Here is a 17,703-nt window from a genome sequence, read left to right on the forward strand (position 1 = left end):
AGTCCCCTCTCTAGCAGATCTTTTCTATCGAGAGCGTGTGAGCCCATTTCTTGGCGGATACTTGGTCGCCGTGGTTGCTTGGTCTTCGTTGGCGGATGCTCTGCCGCCATTGTTGCCGGATGCTCCTGTCTTCTCTGGGTGGATACTTTGCCACCACGGCTTTGTCTTGTAGACAACCTTTGCGTTGATTTCTTTTATTGCAGGCACAGTTATAGGTCTTAGGTGTTGGGGGCAATCGCGCTCTTTCTTCTTCTTCTTCTTCTTCTTCTTCTTCTTCTTCTTCTTCTTCTTCTTTTTCTTGTTCGTATGTTTATTCCAGATTACTCACCACTAGCTTAGTGGTTTGTAATATGTGCTATGAGGGTTCTCTCGTAGCTGTGTCGTGTAATTCACTCTTCTTAATGAAAAACGGGCTATATTCCCCATCGCTAAAAAAATATGGGTATATTTGTTAGTAATAGTAATGGTTATAGTCGTTGTTATTCTAAACTTGTCCGAACCACGAAGCTCCAACAGTCACTTGTTACTTGTAGTTTTCTTCCTATATAAAAAAAAAGTCACGCTGGTTTTTGTGGACAGCACAGCACTGATCCAAGCATGAATGAACAGGTATATCTCATATTTATTTATATCATATATCAAGAAACGCCACCTCTTCTTTTTATTTCCTTAAGATAAATGACAGGATTTTCACGGGCTCTTAGATTTAGGGGGGCAGCGGCAATCTCTCCGGCAACCCTCCATGGTCGGATAACAATTGTCGTATGAACAGCAGTAGCAGACAACTTCAGATGATCCCTTTGGGCAGGTCGAGATCTCGCATGGACACACATGAACAACATTCCGAGCTGCATGCACATAAGGGCATTCACTTAAACAATTAGTTAAAGTAAAACTATTTTTTACAGTACTTTAAGGTCGTTTCTCTGTTTCTCGAATTGGATATATTATGGAAACAACTCATATTTACTAAAAACTAATAAGTAACTTCATTCAAATGCGCCTGGATGTTTGATGTGCGCTTACAGTGTGTAGGAATCATGAAACATCCCCCGATCACCATGAAGAGTATGCCCGCCTTGCTTCCTTCCATTGTAATTTTCAAGGAGTTTCTCCAGATCAGAGATTCTATATGTTTGGCCACCGAATGTTCGCTGCAAGGTTCATACGTACCCCTATATATATATGTGAAAGAAGATACCTATCTATATCTAGTAAGAAGTAATGAAAGCAAGGCTAGTGGCTTATCTTCCAAAGTTACGTTGAGATTAATATTGGAGTATAAATCAATGTCTGGAAGCAGAAATGTTCTACTTTCTAGTAGCAACTAATTACTTCCAAGTTTGTGGTAACCAGAACTACCTATGTTCCCATAGACCCATTGTTATGACAATTTGTGTTTGCTCCGGTTATGACGTCCAGCATATTCAAGAAATTAGCCTGGGTCATGTTTCATCTAAGTCTGTTGTCTCTAACAAGTACAGTACCAGTATGAAATTACATTGGGTCAATCTAAGGACCTGTTTAGATCCATGAGCTAATAGTTAGCTGAAATTAATAGCTCAAGATGAACTATTTAGCTAATAAGCAAAATATTAGCCAGCATTATTTACCTAAGTACTACCACTTCCGTTTCAAATTATAAGAATTTTTGGCTTTTCTACATACAATGCCTTTTTTTTTATTCCATAAGTGATAGAATTCAAATGAAATGTCTCGAAACATTCTTTGCATGGGGGATAGTGTAGTTTGGCCTTCCCCATCTGAAATAAAATAAGCTAGCAGCAGCAGAGTTTGCCCACTGTGACCATCGGGAGCTTCCAAGACTGTAGGTGTACACACTACAACTGTACTACACACGTACACAGGACAGGCCTCATGGAGAGCAGAGCATTGGCATCAAATTAATTACAGGGGCTGGTTTGGCACCGGTGGTTGTCTTCACTGCACAATTTTAACGCCTCGTGAGTACTCCATCTATTCCAAATTATAAATTGCTTTGGTTTTTTTAGTACATTAAATTTACTACGTATCGCTTTAACTTTTTTTTTTACATAGATATACATAGCAAATTCTATGTACTAAAAAAAAAAGTCAAAACGACTTATAATTTAGAACGGAGGGGTACATCATTGAATCGGGGCAAGGGTACAAGCTCTCGTCCGAACCATTTGGTGATTGGTCGAATAGCCAATTTTAAGGATGATTTTGTGGTTTCAGTATGTACTAAGAATGTTGGGACAATAGAGGGTGTGTGCCATGGCAACAACATGGCACAATGCCACCAAAGAGAATATAGGTGGTGTTTGGATCACTAATCAAGGACTAAAGTTCAGCCTCTAAACTTTAGTCCTGCTGGGCTGTTTGGATCCATGGACTAAATTTTAGTCTTCTAATCTAAATGATTGATTTGCCCTTATTTAACTATTCATGCACAGCCATGCTAGTGGGTGGGTGGCGAGCCAAACGGTATGGGGCGTTCAGCACTCGCCCCGAGAGAGTTTAGCCTAGTTTGGGGCCTCTTTGAGAGAAAAAGATTTTAGCTCAGTTTTTAGCCATCTGTTCACTTTTAATCGCCCTGTTTGATCCCCATGGCAAAAAAAAAAAGACTAAAAGTGCCGGGCTAAAGTTTTATCATGGGATCCAAACATAGCCATAGTACCCTATGTGCAGACATTGTTATTATTATTTTTACTTCTTTTTATTTCCCACACTTTGCACGAGAAGATGGAGCAATTACTTGGTTCCAGAAAAGAAGGCTTAAGCAGATCATCTCGGGATGCTAGTACAGAGAATTTGAGTGATGTTCCGAGTGAATGAATTTTGGGCCCGTTTGAGCGTTTGGCATGATCAGAAAACAGCTCTTGCTAGCTTCTTCAGAAAACAGGTCTTGCTCTGGCTCTGTCTGGAACGCAGGAATTTCGCAAGAATCGTGCAGAAATTTCACAGAAATCAATTCAATTTCACATAAAAAAAACGCAGAAACGGAAAGACATTTCCCGCGTTAATACAGGTAATAGCTCTTGCTCTCGCTCCTAGCCACAAATCGTGACGCTCCTCTACATCTCCGCTAGTGAAGCCGTTTCTCCACTCATGAGTTGAGTCATGACGGACACAGGTCCTACCAGAGCTGGAACCGGAGCCCGGGCTAGTTACTCTCTTGAGAGCGGTAAGTACTCATCCGTTCCCAATTATAAGTCACTCTAAGGATCTTAGAAAGTCAAAGCATCTCAAGTTTAACTTAAATTATAGAAAAAATTATAAAAATTTTATGACATCAAATATATATATTATAAAAATATAATTAATAAAGAATCTAATGATACTTAGTTGGCATCATGAATATTATTATCTTATTGTATAAATTTGGTCAAAGTTAAGATGCTTTGACTCTTCAGGATTCTCGAAATGACTTATAATTTGGGATAGAGGGAGTACGGAGAAACACACAATTTGTAGCCTACTGGAAAGAGCCTTATGAAAAAGGAGGAAAAAAATAAAGCAATGACCATCATAGCATAACAGGCACAGTAGACGTAGTAGTCAACAACACAAAATACAATGGCCAATGTACCTACTCCATGCAGACATCAGACACTGCTGCTCCCATCACATCAAACCACTCTCTCGACCCTGACAGGTTGGCTCCTGCCACCTCTCACGCGAACATCGGACCCACCGTCAGCGACACGACCAGAACCAGCACCGCCGCCGCTGCTCCCGCCGTCCATCCGCAGCCCGGCGCCGCTCCGCTCTGAAAAAAAACAAATGGGACCCACAAGCCAGCCAGTCAGCAAGAGAGACGAGTCAAAAGTGCATTGGCCACGCAGTTGAACGCACAAGCCGACGAACACCCAAGCCCAACCGGGGCCAGGGCACGCCCCGCGGCGGAAATTATTGGTGCACCTACACGCGGGGCCGTACCCACGCGGCGAACGAACGGCTACTGCCTCCGCCGGGGCCCACGAAGCAGAAGCATCGAGTAGGGGTGCCGTCCGCACGGGTGCGCGGGTCCGGCGCCACTGACGCGTGGGGCCATGCGCGGAACGACGCGCGTGCCTCGGGCTCCGCGCCCGCGAGACGGTGCCTGGCTGCCTGTGCCCGCCTTGCCCGGTGGTGGTGGGATCAAATGCGCCCGGGCTCGGAATCCCCGACGGCTGCGGTCGTGACACGTGTGGATGTGCAGGTGCAAGTGCGGCTAGCCTGCCGTTGCTCTAGGAGTAAACAGTACGTGGGAGTGTGGGACTGGGAGAGGGAGGTGCCAGTGGTCACGTACCATCATGTCGGCGGTGGAGGGCCCGGGGCCGGGGGCGAGGCCGGCGCCGGTGGTCGTGGCCGGGGACGCGCCGGCGAGCGGGGCAGCCGCGGGGGCCGCAGCCGCGTGCTTCTTCTTCGTCGGCTTCTTGCTAGGCGCGGGCGCCGTGACGACCGGCGCGGGCGCGGCGAGGAGGACGGGCGCCGGGGCCGGAGGCGACGACGACGGCGCGGGGGCCAGCGCTGGGGCCGGGGGAGGGAGCGTCGGCGCGGGGACCGGCGGGGAGGACGCGGCGGCGGGCGGAGGAGCGCTCACGCTCACGACGGGCGCCGGCGCCGTGGCCGCGGGAGGCAATGCTGGCGGCTGGGTGGAGCTGATGGGGGCTGGGGTGGGCGGCGTCGGTGGGGACGGGGAGTGGGTCGGCGCGGGGGAGGCGGCCGGGGAGGTGAGCTTGGTGCCGGCGTGGCTGGACTGGGACGGGGACGCGGCGGGCGAGGTGGAGATGGGGCTGTTCTTGGAGGAGGAGGGGCTTGGGGCGGCGGCGGCGGTAGAGGAGGAGGATGAGGTGGGGGAATGCGCGGCGGCGCCGGAGCGGGAGACGGACGGTGCGGCGGCCGGCGACTGGGACTGGGACCAGGCGGCCGTGATGGCGGCGGCGAGGAGGAGGAGCTGGAGGAGGCGGTGAGGGGCCATGGGGAGGACGGACCGGAGGAACCTGCTCGTCTGCGCTCCGCGGTCTGGTCTACACTCGTGCTCTGCAGTGTGAGTCTGAGTGAGAAAGAAGAGAGAAGTGTGAGGGGGAAGAAGAGCTGAGAGCGAGGTGAGCTGGTTTCTACTGGCCTTGGCTTCAAGGGAGCAGCGTTAAGGCTGTGTGTGGGCATGTGAAAGGACCTGGCTCTGTGTAGTGCTCTCTGATGCCTGAACAAAGGCTGATGCACTGCAACACCGACTGCATGAGAGAGAGAGAGAGAGAGAGAGAGGTGAACACGACTGCAGTAGGGTACGAGGGCCTTGTTTAGATTGTAAATTTTTGTAATCTGGACACTGTAGCACGTTTCGTATATTTGATAAACTTTATTTGATCATGGACTAACTAGGCTCAAAAGATTCGTCTCGTGATTTACAACCAAACTGTGTAATTAGTTATTTTTTTACCTACATTTAATGCTCCATGCATGCGTCCAAAACTTGATGCGATGAAGAGAGAGTGAAAAAACTTGGAATTTGGAGGTGATCTAGGCCTAGGGTTCTTGGTGAGCTTTTTAAAAAAAAAAAAATTACCGTGTTTTCTTCGCCACAAACTTCAAGCGGTGTGGAAGAGGATGGAGGAGAAACAAACTTTTCAAAATTGGAAGAGCGTGGTCAGTGAATCTGATGCTCAAATACGGTGATTAGTACATGATTAGCACAAAGGTGACCTTGCTAGTGACTCCTCACAAAGCCCCAAAGAGATTCATCATGCTAATGAGGCTCCCTCTACTTTGACTCTAACCTTTGTCTGTTCTTCCATCTCTGTTTTGTCCTCTTTCAGCTTTAAGAGGATCGTTGATGTTTCTCTTTTAGAAAGAAAAAAATGGATCTTTTATTTTTCTTAAGTGGCAAGCAATGCCAAGATGCTCATGCTCACGAGGTAACAGCACAAAGAGGAAAAGGCTTGCAATTGCATATCGAAGGCCTTAATGGGCCCATATAACAGTTGGAGCTGTCCTATTGCGGCCCAGAAAAAGCATCCCTGTGGGACATTTCTTCGGGGAAAAAGGTAGAAATGAACCCATCAGATTTTCTCCTCCATCTATAAAACCAGAATTTTACCTTTCCTTAACTTTTAAAACCCATTTTTCACTATGGATGGTTTAGACAGCATTTTTATCTAACGTGGGGCTAGTTAGCCATCCTATGCGGCGCCGCATCAGCCGCCAAAAGGGTAAAACAGACTACATTAATTTTCAGGGATAAATTGGAGTACAAACAAATTTTTATTTGTAAAAAGTTATCCAAATGTTTTTCCGAGAAAAGTACGTGATAAAAAATCCTAAAATCTCATATAATCTTAGAAAATTCATAGAATTTTGTTGTAGCATGGCAAAAGTATGTGACCACATCATACTTGATTCTATTTAGTATGAATACAAGTGCCATTTGATCTTGTTAGTGCCACTTGATTCTATGTACTCCTATGATCACGTTAGTGTAGACAACATGGGGGTGATACTTGTGTTCATATTAAGTAGAATCAAGTTTGATGTAGTTACATTACACATGTGTTGTTGTCTTAGTTACTTAAACTTTTTGTGTAGTTTGGATTGTCAAACCAATGTCGACAAATAATTAATTATAATACGTACTGAAAGCATTCACTTGCAAATAAACACCAAAATTAGTCTGGAATATTCAAATAATTCCAAACTAGACGATATAATATAGAGCTTGATGTTAGGGAGATCCGAAACTGGTTTCAGTTTTGTAGTTAAAACATTTTAAATGAATTCTCTAAGATTAAAAGTAGATTTTTAGGAGTTTTAATTCACCAACACTCCGGTGAATGTTGTCATCGCCGTGGCAAATTTGCCGAGACGCCGCCTCGTATGAGGAAGCACCCAGATGCGCGGGCGCCGACGTCTTGGTGGAGATAGAAGCATCTGTCACCATTGGGGGAGGATCCGCGGTCGACGGGGGTTGCAACGTCTGGAGTTGATGGCGATCGAAGGTTGTCGATGCTAGTGCAGAGATCGGCGACTTCCTTGTCGACTTCGGGCTTTACAGAGATCGAAGTCGCCCTTCGCTGCCGTCAGATCCACCACCGACTCCCGAACCTCGTTGAGCCGCTGATTGCTCTCCGAGATCCTCCTCGATTGCTCATCAAGCTTCGAAAGGATCAGTGTGAACTGCTCCTCCACTTTCATGGTGACTTGAAGACGAGTGCGATGGTCGTGTGCCAGGATCTAGACTCCCAATTGTTACGATCTATGATATCTCTCGATTAATAGTACGGATAGGTAGCAGTGGACGAGGATGTCTCCGGCGATCTCGAGCCGCAGTTCGCCGCCAACAGACCGGAGCATCCAAATCTGTTTTCTCCTCTTACAGCAACGATAGTTAAGTTGTTACAACTGAACCGGCTAGCGTCAGCATCTCCCCAGATGCAACTGGCTATTCTACTGATTAAGCCATTCAGGCCAAAACATCTTGGCGGGCCTCCTGCTTCTTGGGCTCTTCTCTTTCTCCAGCAGAGTCCTTGGGCTTGATACAGGATCCGTAACAGACCTTCTCATTCATGTCGGAGGTGGATCATCAGCTGCAATAACAAGGCACACCTTGTCAGAGGAATTGGAATCAGAGGAATAGCGTTCAGTGGTCGATTGGAAATTGGAATCATGTATTGATTCCAAGATTGTACTACTAGAGAATGAAGAGAGTGCAAAAATATATAGATGTTACACTGACGACTCGTCAGAGGAATAGCGTCGTAGCTCCAAACGAAGCAGATCCTGGCGGCATGACGGGCAAGACTGTCAAAGCATTTGATGGCGGCCTTGTGATCGTCATCTTGTTCATCGGAGGTCCAGGCAGCATCACGCACAAGACTGTCAAAGTACTTCTTGGCGGCCTTGTAATGGCCGTCCTGTTCATCGCTCCGCCGGTTGCTATCTGCAGCAGAGCCGCTACTGCCCGGCAGCACCATCACCATGGCAGCTGCTGCTGGTTTCTCCCATTCTAGTGATTGTTGTGAAGAAAATGTAGCATGCATGGTCAATCGTCAGTAGAGAAGAAAACATTCACACTATGCAAACATCTAGAGATGTGCACTCGCTAGTCTCGCCATCACTGGCATATGTAGTATAATTTTCAAGTAAATCGATTAGACAGCTAAAGTCAAGCAGAAATGCAGGACATGTAAATCGATTAGACAGCTAACGAGGGACACGGAGAGAAGGAAAGTGGATCGAAGGGCATGCATATGCATACCGTAGCACAACGGCGGCGGTGCCGGACAGGTGGGAAGCAGCGCGAGGGCGGTCCAGCTCCAGCTGGACGGCGCCGGCGAAGACGAAGGGTGTGTATGGTTCTATGGATGTGTATGGATGGGATATGGATACGCATGCAGGGTGTTTGGTTAGATGCACAAGTTGAATTTGAATATCCACAACAAGAAATATTCTGGGTAGATGTTGGATATCCTGCCTCTTAAAAATCCGACGAGATATCCACGTGTTGATTAGCTCATATTTTGTGTGACAATTAGAGTAGTATAATACTAATTAGCATATTTTATTTTTAATTAGTGATTATAATGACAAAATTAGTGTCAATGTAGATTTATTAGGGTATAATTAGTTTTTATTATTTTTAAATAATAGATATAATTAGTCATCCCATGTAATCTCATTCATCTAACCAAACAGAAAAAATAGCTCGTCACATCCATCCAACCAAATAGATAACATGAATATCCATATCCCGAAATCCATAGATTGTCATATCACATCCACCCTTATCCTCAAGCCAAACACACCCGAAAAGGACTTGGTCGCGAGCATGTGCATTCTGGTCAGGACGTATGTTGCAAGTGTTGTATATCGATGTTGCAAAAGTAGATCAGGATATTCCACATGTTGTAATGGCTATACGCGTATGTTTCAAGTGTATGTTCCAAATGTTTAATCCGTTGCATACATATGTTGTAAGTGTTTTATCTGGATGTTGCGAGAGTAGATCTACATGTTGCAAGAGTATGTTTCAAATGTTTCATACGTATGCTGTAACTTGTAAGTGTTTTATCTGAATGTTGCATATGTTTCTAATAGTTTTCAAGTGTTTTAGACGTTTTCATAGTGTGTCAGACGCTTGTTTCAAGTGTTTCGTCTGTCTTCTTTTATATATTGTAATTGTTGTATCTGAATATCTTAAAATTAAATCGAGTGTTACATATGTGATACGCATGAAAAACGGTTAGGCGCTGTTGGGGCGCTCGCTCACGAGCCTAACACGCTATGGCGCTCGCTCGCTCGCTGTTCGGATGGACGCCAGGCCGCTCCATCATTTATTGACATTTCGATCAAAACTTCAACATTCGATTTACTTAACGATTTGAGCTTGCACCGAACTCGCATATCCCCACGTATCGCTCGCGTGTTGTCAGCTCTATTTTATGTTTCAGCCCATCTTGTTGTCTAGGAAAAATTCTAGCCTTTCTGTCATATGTGCTTCGGCTTTGTTTTCGGCCCATTTATGTCTTCTCGTTCTTGTCTTTATCTTTTTCTTTAGGCCCAGTTTGTATCCTGTCGTTCTATTTTTTTCCTGTTCATTTCTTCCATTTTCATTTTTATTTCACATAAATTGTTGTTTCATTTTATTTTCAATTTCCATACTTTTTTTCTCTCTTTGGGTGTGCATTATAAATTTACAATGTTCACGTTATGGCCATTGAAGTGTTTTTTTTTCAGTTCCACCAATTTATATAAAAACTGTTGATTCTAATCTGAATTTCTTTTCTTTCCGTTGCTTTTATCTAAGTGGCAGTGGGTTCTTCTCTTAGCCCTACATGAGTTGGTTTAACCCGTTACAAAGGAACAGCCTGGACTTTAGCTTTCAATTGTTCAACTGTCGATTACTAGCTATTTCCTCGGAACAACCTGGACTTTAGGATATTGATAATTATCCCTAATATTTTATCACCAAATCTATGGTTGGCATTCTGTTTTCGCTAGCTGAAGATAGTAAACACCCTTTTATTCTTCAGGGACCACTTCACTTGGTAATCATCTTCGAGTGTTCAAGTGCAGAATAGCATAGGACTACTCGAAGAATAGTTGAACATACACAACTATATGAACAGATGGTCTGAATGGGATCCAATTTCCGGCCAGACACGACACTCATCATCATCATATATATATATATATATATATATATATATATATATGTATATAATATGCTGTATCATATCCGGCCTGTGTACGCCCTGTGCGCACAAGCTAGCGCTCTCTATTCGTTTGGGCTGGTTTGACTTATAAGACATGGCTGAAAGTACTGTTGACTGATTTGGTGTGAGAGAAAAATACTTTTCGTTGGCTGATAAGCCATGGCTTATAAGCCAAATAAGACCCAGCGAACAGGAGCACTACACTGCACAGCTGAACAGCAAGCTAACGCGGCATCTCATGCAAGAGCAGTAGGTGAGGCCTTGTCTTTCCTGACGTAGACACAAGTAGCTGCATTGGATGCTGCTGCTGCTCTACGACGGTGCTAGTGCTATCCAGTTGCCAAAGAACCTGTTCTTCGTCGTTCTTCCTTCCCACTGTGTTTGGTGCGTAGCGAAGGAGTGCCGAGTGCCCTCTGCCCTGTCCATTTTCATTCACCAACCAACTCGATCACTCCCCTCACTGAAGCAGTGATAGATTTACAGTTAATTGTAAATAGACAAGACGGCCTCTTGGCTAACCACTACCAGTAAACAAGACGTGCTTACTGATTCCAGACTTCTCGCCCCACATGTAATCACGCAGCTACCAGAAAAGGCAGGCAGGCATGAGCACGATAAGATTCTTCTGCATCTTTCTCCTAATGAAAACTCCCGAGACATTCTCACTCTAGCAGCGAGCGAGATTAGACCGACCTTTTCTGCTGCTGCATCACATACCTGCAGTCCTGCATGCGCTTTACAGCCGAGAGTGCCTGCACAGCACAACGCTTCAGGCTTACTCGCTCGCTCGCTCGCGCTTTGATTTGTTACAATAGTTTTGTTACCGGACCACCTTTAGCTGGTAACCACTCTTTTTTTTGAGGGATGGCAACCACTCTTTACTTTACCGTACCCCGGAGGGTAGAGGCTGGAGGCATCTCTTGATCAGATCTCTGACTAACTGTCCGGGTCACTTTGATTCACAGTGACCTCAGAAAGATCACTCTGCTGCTCACTCACTGCCCAGGTAATTTCTTTCTGTTCCCGCCATGCCACCACCTCACACTCACCCTCACCCTCACCAGTCACCACACCAGCAACGACCTGAACAGAACTCTGTTCAGCCGTGGCCAGAGAGACGCCATGGAATGGGAATATCAGCTCTGAACAAAGCGCCCTACAGTTGCACTAGCACCAGAGGGGAGGACCGGCTAAAGGTGGCGCCTCTTTGCCGGCCGGGGGACCTTTCCAACTTTTTCCATCCTGTCCTTTACGAGCAAGACTTTTGCATTGCCATGCCATGGCGGTGCCACTGTCACCACCCCCAACAAGTCAAAAGGGTGAGCAATGCGGTGCCCTACCCTCCCGCTCCACTGCATGCATGATTGATTGATTCATCCGGATTTCTGCGGTGTCAGTCTTCCCTAACAACCCTAAGATTGCTCCTGTGTGTGACCCCGCTCGTCCGCTCGCTCGCTGGGTCGCGGCGCGTGGTCCTTGATCGAGCGGTTGAGTCCCCTTTGCCCTTGGAGACGCAGCGAAACCGTTTCGCGGAAAGCTGAGGAATCTTTGCTGGATTCATGTGAGTCAGTGTGGTGGATTTCGGTGAGGCGCGCGTGGCGTATCACTGAATTTCTTCTCATTCACATTCGGATGGGTGTCTGATACATCTATCCTCGTAGGCCCTGTGTGTTTCCTGTGTGGATGAAATGGATGATATTATCATCAAGAATTTAGGGCCTCTTACTTTTTCGAGAGAAAAAAAAAGAATTTAGGGCCTTTTTGTTTTTGGTGCAGTTTTCTGCGGCTTGAGCTTCTTCACATTTTAGCACGGTAGTAGCAGCAGCTCCCATGAGCCGGTGAAGGCTAAGAAAGTGTAGCTTCACCGGCTTCCCGACGTTTTGAGAGAAGAAACAGAAAGAAAAAAAGATGCGGGAAACAGCTAGCATATCGTTAAGATAAGCTGAAGAAGATACGCACGGCCGTGCCAAAGAGGGTCTTCGCTCCCCTGTTTTCTGCAATTGGTGTTAAAGCGAGTTGTAGATTTGATTGGCATTGCTCTTGCGTGCTTTCTTGTACCAACCTTTTTGTAGCCTTTGCGCGTAGGTTGGGCGGCTCATTGTCAAACTCGTACAGTATGTAGGAGCCTGATGAGATCATGCTTTGTTCGAACTTCGAACCTACTGTTGCACCATGCATGGAAGTGCACAGTTTGGAGTTCAACGTACGACCTGAATTTCATACGGAATAGTTCATTTCCCGTAAGACTCGGAAAAAGAAGAAACTTGACAAGAGTTCAACGGCTTGAATTTTTTCGTATGAATTTAGTACAGTAAACATAGGCTAATTAGGATTAATAGATTTGTCTCGCCAATTGAACCACCGCTTATGCAATTAGTTTTGAAATTAGTTCACATTTGATCAGTTCTAATTAGCATCTAAACATTGTGCTAATTTTTAGCATTTGGGAACCATCCATTCCCAACTGATCCTACGGTTATTATGCAAGCTAGCACACCCAGCGCATCTTCAGGGTAACAAAAAACTACTTCTGCAAGTATTGATGCACAGCTCCAATCTTCAAGAATTTGACTGAACAAGGAGCCAGGGAGATGAGAGTACTCGTACAGCTACTTTATTTAGTTTACACAATGGTCCCTTTCCCCCAAGGAGAACACACAGCCCTAAGAATAAAACAATTGCTTCCATGAAGAAAGATGGGCGCAGGCAAGGCAAGGCCATCAATGCAAACGGCATGAAGGTGATAGCGGTGCTGGAGCTGGACCTGAAGCCTGAAGCTTCTCAGGGAATGGAGCCACAAAGCAAAGTGGCAAAGCTAGCTAATCACAGCTCATAAGGAAGACAAATACTTGTATATATATGCACCACCGCACCTGAGGTGAAGCACATGGGGACCACATGCCATCTGTCGGTGTTTCGAGTAAGCAACGGCTAGTAAATTTGTATACTGTGCGTCTAATCCGGATGATGTGCTAAGAGGACACAAAGATTATACTGGTTCGGGCCAAATGTCCCTACGTCTAGTTTCGGGCTGCTCGTGTTACCAGCACTGAGTTTGTAGTAGGGGTTACAAACGGGCGAGAGAGGGAGGTAACTCCTAAGTCTCTGGTGTGATGCGGTGTGTTTGTTCGATGAATCGCCCCCCTTCAGTGGGACGCCCTGCTTTACCTTTTATATAGGTCAAGGGGAAGCAGGGGTTTGCAACCGAAGGAAGGAGAAAAAAAGGAAAGAGAATTAAGGCTTCCGGAGGTGCGTCGTCCTTCTATTCACGTGGGTCCCGCTGACCCTGTAGATCGTGGTGGCAGTGGCGTTGTACCGGGGTCCTGTTGGCCGCTGCAGCTTACGTGCGAGCGTCGTGCGCCATTCTTGTCTTCCGTCCCATCCGAGCGGACGGAATGGTCAGAGGGTCCCTTGACAGAAAGCCATGCGGGGGGGGGGGGGGGGGGGGGCAGCGGTATAGTGTCGGTCAACTAACGCCGGCTTGACTGATGTTGGACGATGGTCAGGCAGGGAGTTGGTAGCACAGTGACCATGCGTCCGTCACTGTGAGCGATGTGAGTTCCCCGGAATGACATGTCGTGGGGACAGGTCGTGCTAAGATGTGATCGCTTCCTGCACTGATGCTAGAAGTTTGACCTTGAGTGGTACTTTCTGTCCTGTAGTGGTTGGAGGCGACATGAGCTTCTGTTAAGAACCGTGTTCGAGGGATTGGGCGAGGCAGAGCCGGCCCTCAGACATTGGCCGAGGCGGAGCTGACCCTCAGGGGTCGGCCGAGGCGGAGCCTACCCCAGGAGTTTAGCTAAAGCGGAGCCAGACCCCGGATGTCGGGCGAGGCGGAGCCAACGTTCGGTGGTCGGACGAGATAGAGTCAGCCCTTGGGAGTCAGCTGAGGTGGAGCCGACCCTAGGGGGTCTAGCGAGGCGGAGCCCGCGGCCTTAGTGTCCACTAAGGCGAAGCCAACCCTCGGGGGTCGGACGAGGTGGAGCCCCTGCCCTCAGTGGTCAGACGAGGTGGAACCCAGCAAGAGGTGTAGTCGCGCCCTTGACTGCTCGGATGAATCAATCGTTGATGGTTATTAGCTCCTCTTCTTCAGGTACCCCAGTATTGGTCCCGACAGTAGCCCTCGAGCCCCCAGGCGATTCGGGTAGAATCACCTGGGGTTTTTTTCGACTTGCTAGTGGGTGCGCGCGAGCGCACCCGGTGGGTGTAGCCCCTGATTCTACGAAGGAGTAGAATACTCCTTCGAAGGTTTTTCGAAAGGGAGAACTCTTAGGGCCCTAGCCTTCTTTTGTCGCCCACAGCGTATTCTGGGAACGATGATTCCTTCTTGCCGAGGTTGGACCCTTTACGGGTATGGCCATGAGTTTTAGTGGTTCGTTAGCTAGGTAGTCCGATTGGGGTCCAGGCGTCCCGTTCGCGAAGATCCTGCTAGGGTTAGCCTGGCTGAGACCTGATCGTGGACCGAGATGTCTATGGCGATTGTGCGCCTAGGTACTGGCTGCTTACAGGGCCTATCCCCTCTGTCCCTCATTGTAAGGGTACTTGGCATGGCTGTCGAACCTATTGATGGGCTAACCATCGAAATCCTAGGCCCAGACGGACCATAGAGGTGTTTTTTGATTCGTATTCCTCTTACTCGTAACGAGTCATGGCCTGTCTAGGGAGGCAAAACATCTGGCTCATCTTCTGAGGGAAAGGATAGGGATTGCGTGTGCATATCCCACGACGTGATGTTATAGCAGATTGTGGTGGGCGTGGAGATTTAGACGGATGGTTGGTTTCCTCGCATCCATCGCCCCTATAAAACTAGAGGGTTCCCCCCTAGGGTTTCATACCTTGCCTTCTTGCCTTCGCATCTGCAACCTCCGTCGCCAATCGTTCAGGCCTCCTGCATCCACGTCTAGGCTATCATCGAGCTCACGTTGACCCGCTCCCACCTTCTAATGGATCCGTGGTGTCGCTCTGACATCACGTCCCAGTGTATGGAGAGCCTCGTCCATCGCGGTCTTCTCTACACGCGGACCATGGATGAGTGGCTGCTGCCCGGCGAGGAGGACGTGTCGTTGCCACCCACCAACTACATGGTGTTGTTCACGCACTTCCATGAGCGTGGGTTCGCTACCCCTGCTCATGGATTTCTTTGGGGGCTGCTGCACTACTACAAGATTGAGCTGCAACACCGCAATCCCAACGGAATCCAGCACATGGCGGTGTTCGTCACCCTATGTGAGGGATTCTAGGGGATTCATCCCCACTTTGATCTGTGGTAGCACTTCTTCGCCGTCACCCTCCAGAAGAAGAGGGAGAAGAAGAAGGAGCTGAACGCGCCGATGGGATGCGCTGGCATCCACCTTCGGAACAACCGGGTTGGTGAGTACCCATCGATGCGGCAATCGACCTCCAACAAAGGGTGGCATTCGCATTGGTTCTATCTCAAGAACGACACTGGCGCCCCCCTACTAGGGTTCTTCGGGCGTTTAATCAAAGAGGCAACGGATTCGTGGAAGTGGGGTGTCCTAGAGAAGGATAAGAAGAAGATCCAGGACCACCTCGCCGCCATCCATATCCTAAAGGAGAGGGGCCTAAAGGGGTCAGGCATCATCGAGGCCTACCATGCGAGAAGGGTGGCGCCACTAATGAGGCGCATGCGTCCACTATATGCGATGGAGCCTAAGGCGTCATCCGTCGGGATAGTGCTGGCCGAGGGAGCACTCTCTCCCTCTGAAGTCACGTAGCACTTCAAGGAGGCGATGGAGCCATCTCGGGATGATGCAGGCGTCCCTCTTGATTTTGTGTACCCTGATGCCGGGGCACCCTCCGATGCGGCCGGAATCGGGCTACATCGTCTTCGTAAGTTTCCTTTCCTCATGCTTCCTCTTCAATTGACCTCCCAACCCCTTGAAACTAACATTGAGATGGGGGGACTTGCCAAGGGATCTCGTCCTTATGGATCTCCTAGCTTCGCTCCCAAAGGATCCGTCTGTGAGGGCGGCGAAACACGCTGAGGCTGAGCGACAGAGGAAGGCGAAGGAGGACGAGAGGAAGAAAAGGCAGCAGAAATTGCATGTGTGGGAGCGAGAGGAGAACACTGACAGCGACGACGATGATGATGAGGAAGACGATGATGAGGTAGTCGGCAACACCGAGCATGATGACCTGGGGAGCGAGGATGTGCTGATAGGTATCCGCTCGTCCTTGCAGGGGTCGAGGCCCTTCCCATTCCATGGAGGGGAGGGCGTGTCTGAGAGGCCAGCGGAGACAGGCCAGACAGTCGCCCTGCCCTAGGAGCCAACAGGGGCGAGCGGGCCTATCGTCGTGCCCAAGGTGCCAGTGAAGGAGGGTGGCTCCGCCGTCGTGCCCCAAGATACAAGCGGGGTGAGCCTCTCTGTCTAGGAGTAGGGGGCAGGCTCAAAGCGGCCCTGTCCTAATGAGGTGGAACATGGATCTTCGTGTTCGGCCCCCAAACGTATCCACCGCCCAACAACGCTGATGTAAGTCACCAACTCCTTTGTTTTTCTCTGTTTTCATCATGACTCATGCTTTTCTTTCTCGCAGCGTCTTGAGGCGGCGCAATCTTTTGGCGCTGGCGCCAAAAAAGAGCATCACCCTTCAAGTGAGGCGACAACCGTTGGTTGACTTCTCACCCATTTTGGGTGAGTGCGGCGCTGGTGCGACTACATCATCGGCCAATCATGCACCACCCACGATGGTGCCTATGCCCTCGACAGGACAAGCGGGCGCTAGGGCTCGAGGGATGCCCTCGGAGGTTGCTGAGCAGCCGGCGATGGAGGTGATTCTGCCGCTGACGATGGGGCAGATGGAGCTGCCGACCGCTCTTGCAGCACCAACCGTGGCGGGCGTGCCGCCGTCGGTCGAGGCCCCACCGACGTAGGCACAGGTGGCAGTGGCTGTGATAGACGAGACACAGTCGGATGCAACTATGGCGATGCCCAAAGCAGCGGCGCAATCCACGCCGGCGGTGGCCCGAGTGATGGCGCCCGACGTGGGCCAGACGGAGGGGTCCCTGGACGTTGTGGCAGTGGCAGAGAGGACCAGTAGGGAATTGTCCCTGGCCCTGATGTTAGGGGGCAGCTACTCACCCGCGTGATATGAACCGCTGCTTCGATGGATGAATCCACGGGAACCGACGTCGACACTCTTCACCCTCGATGATGCCACTGAGAGTATGGAGCGGGAGAGTCTCAACAAGGGGATTGCAGCCGCGCTGAAAGCCTTGGACCATGCCAAGGGCGCCCTACACGAAGTCATCATTCCCACTGGCTGGGTATTCACTTGACCTTGCCTCTCGCCTTCTTCTTTCTTCATGTATTTTTGTGTTCTGACCATCATCTTTTTTTAGTCTCTTATCACTCGCAGTCGGGAGAAATTCTGGTTCCTTCACGAGCAGAAGGAGAACTAGGACCGCCTTGTCGAAGAGGTGTGGCTACATGGGGATGTGACCGCCCCGCTCATTATCACCAAACAGAGGGTGGTCGAGCTGACTCCCCTTGTCGAGGAGGCGTAC

At 48.6% G+C, this 17,703-nt stretch overlaps 1 protein-coding gene across 1 annotated transcript; it reads right to left on the minus strand.

Annotated features, from left to right (window-relative positions):
• Window positions 1–3,040: 3,040 nt before the first annotated feature.
• Window positions 3,041–5,143, minus strand: LOC136509363 (lysine-rich arabinogalactan protein 19-like). Its single transcript, XM_066504182.1, has 2 exons — window positions 4,277–5,143; window positions 3,041–3,754 (listed from the first exon to the last, which is right to left on the minus strand). Exons 1-2 carry the CDS (start codon window positions 4,946–4,948, stop codon window positions 3,659–3,661), a joined length of 768 nt encoding a protein of 255 aa, XP_066360279.1. The 5' UTR covers window positions 4,949–5,143; the 3' UTR covers window positions 3,041–3,658.
• Window positions 5,144–17,703: the final 12,560 nt, after the last annotated feature.

The sequence above is a fragment of the Miscanthus floridulus genome, chromosome 15, assembly GCF_019320115.1.
Source record: "Miscanthus floridulus cultivar M001 chromosome 15, ASM1932011v1, whole genome shotgun sequence".
NCBI lineage: Eukaryota > Viridiplantae > Streptophyta > Magnoliopsida > Poales > Poaceae > Miscanthus > Miscanthus floridulus.

What these genes read in the sequence shown, in the direction of transcription:
- LOC136509363 (XM_066504182.1), bottom strand. Translation starts at nt 4,948, where the DNA reads ATGGCCCCTCACCGCCTCCTCCAGCTCCTCCTCCTCGCCGCCGCCATC. An exon ending in CCTCCACCGCCGACATGATG is followed by an intron (nt 3,755 to 4,276) that starts GTACGTGACCAC and finishes GTTTTTTTTCAG; the next exon opens with AGCGGAGCGGCGCCGGGCTG.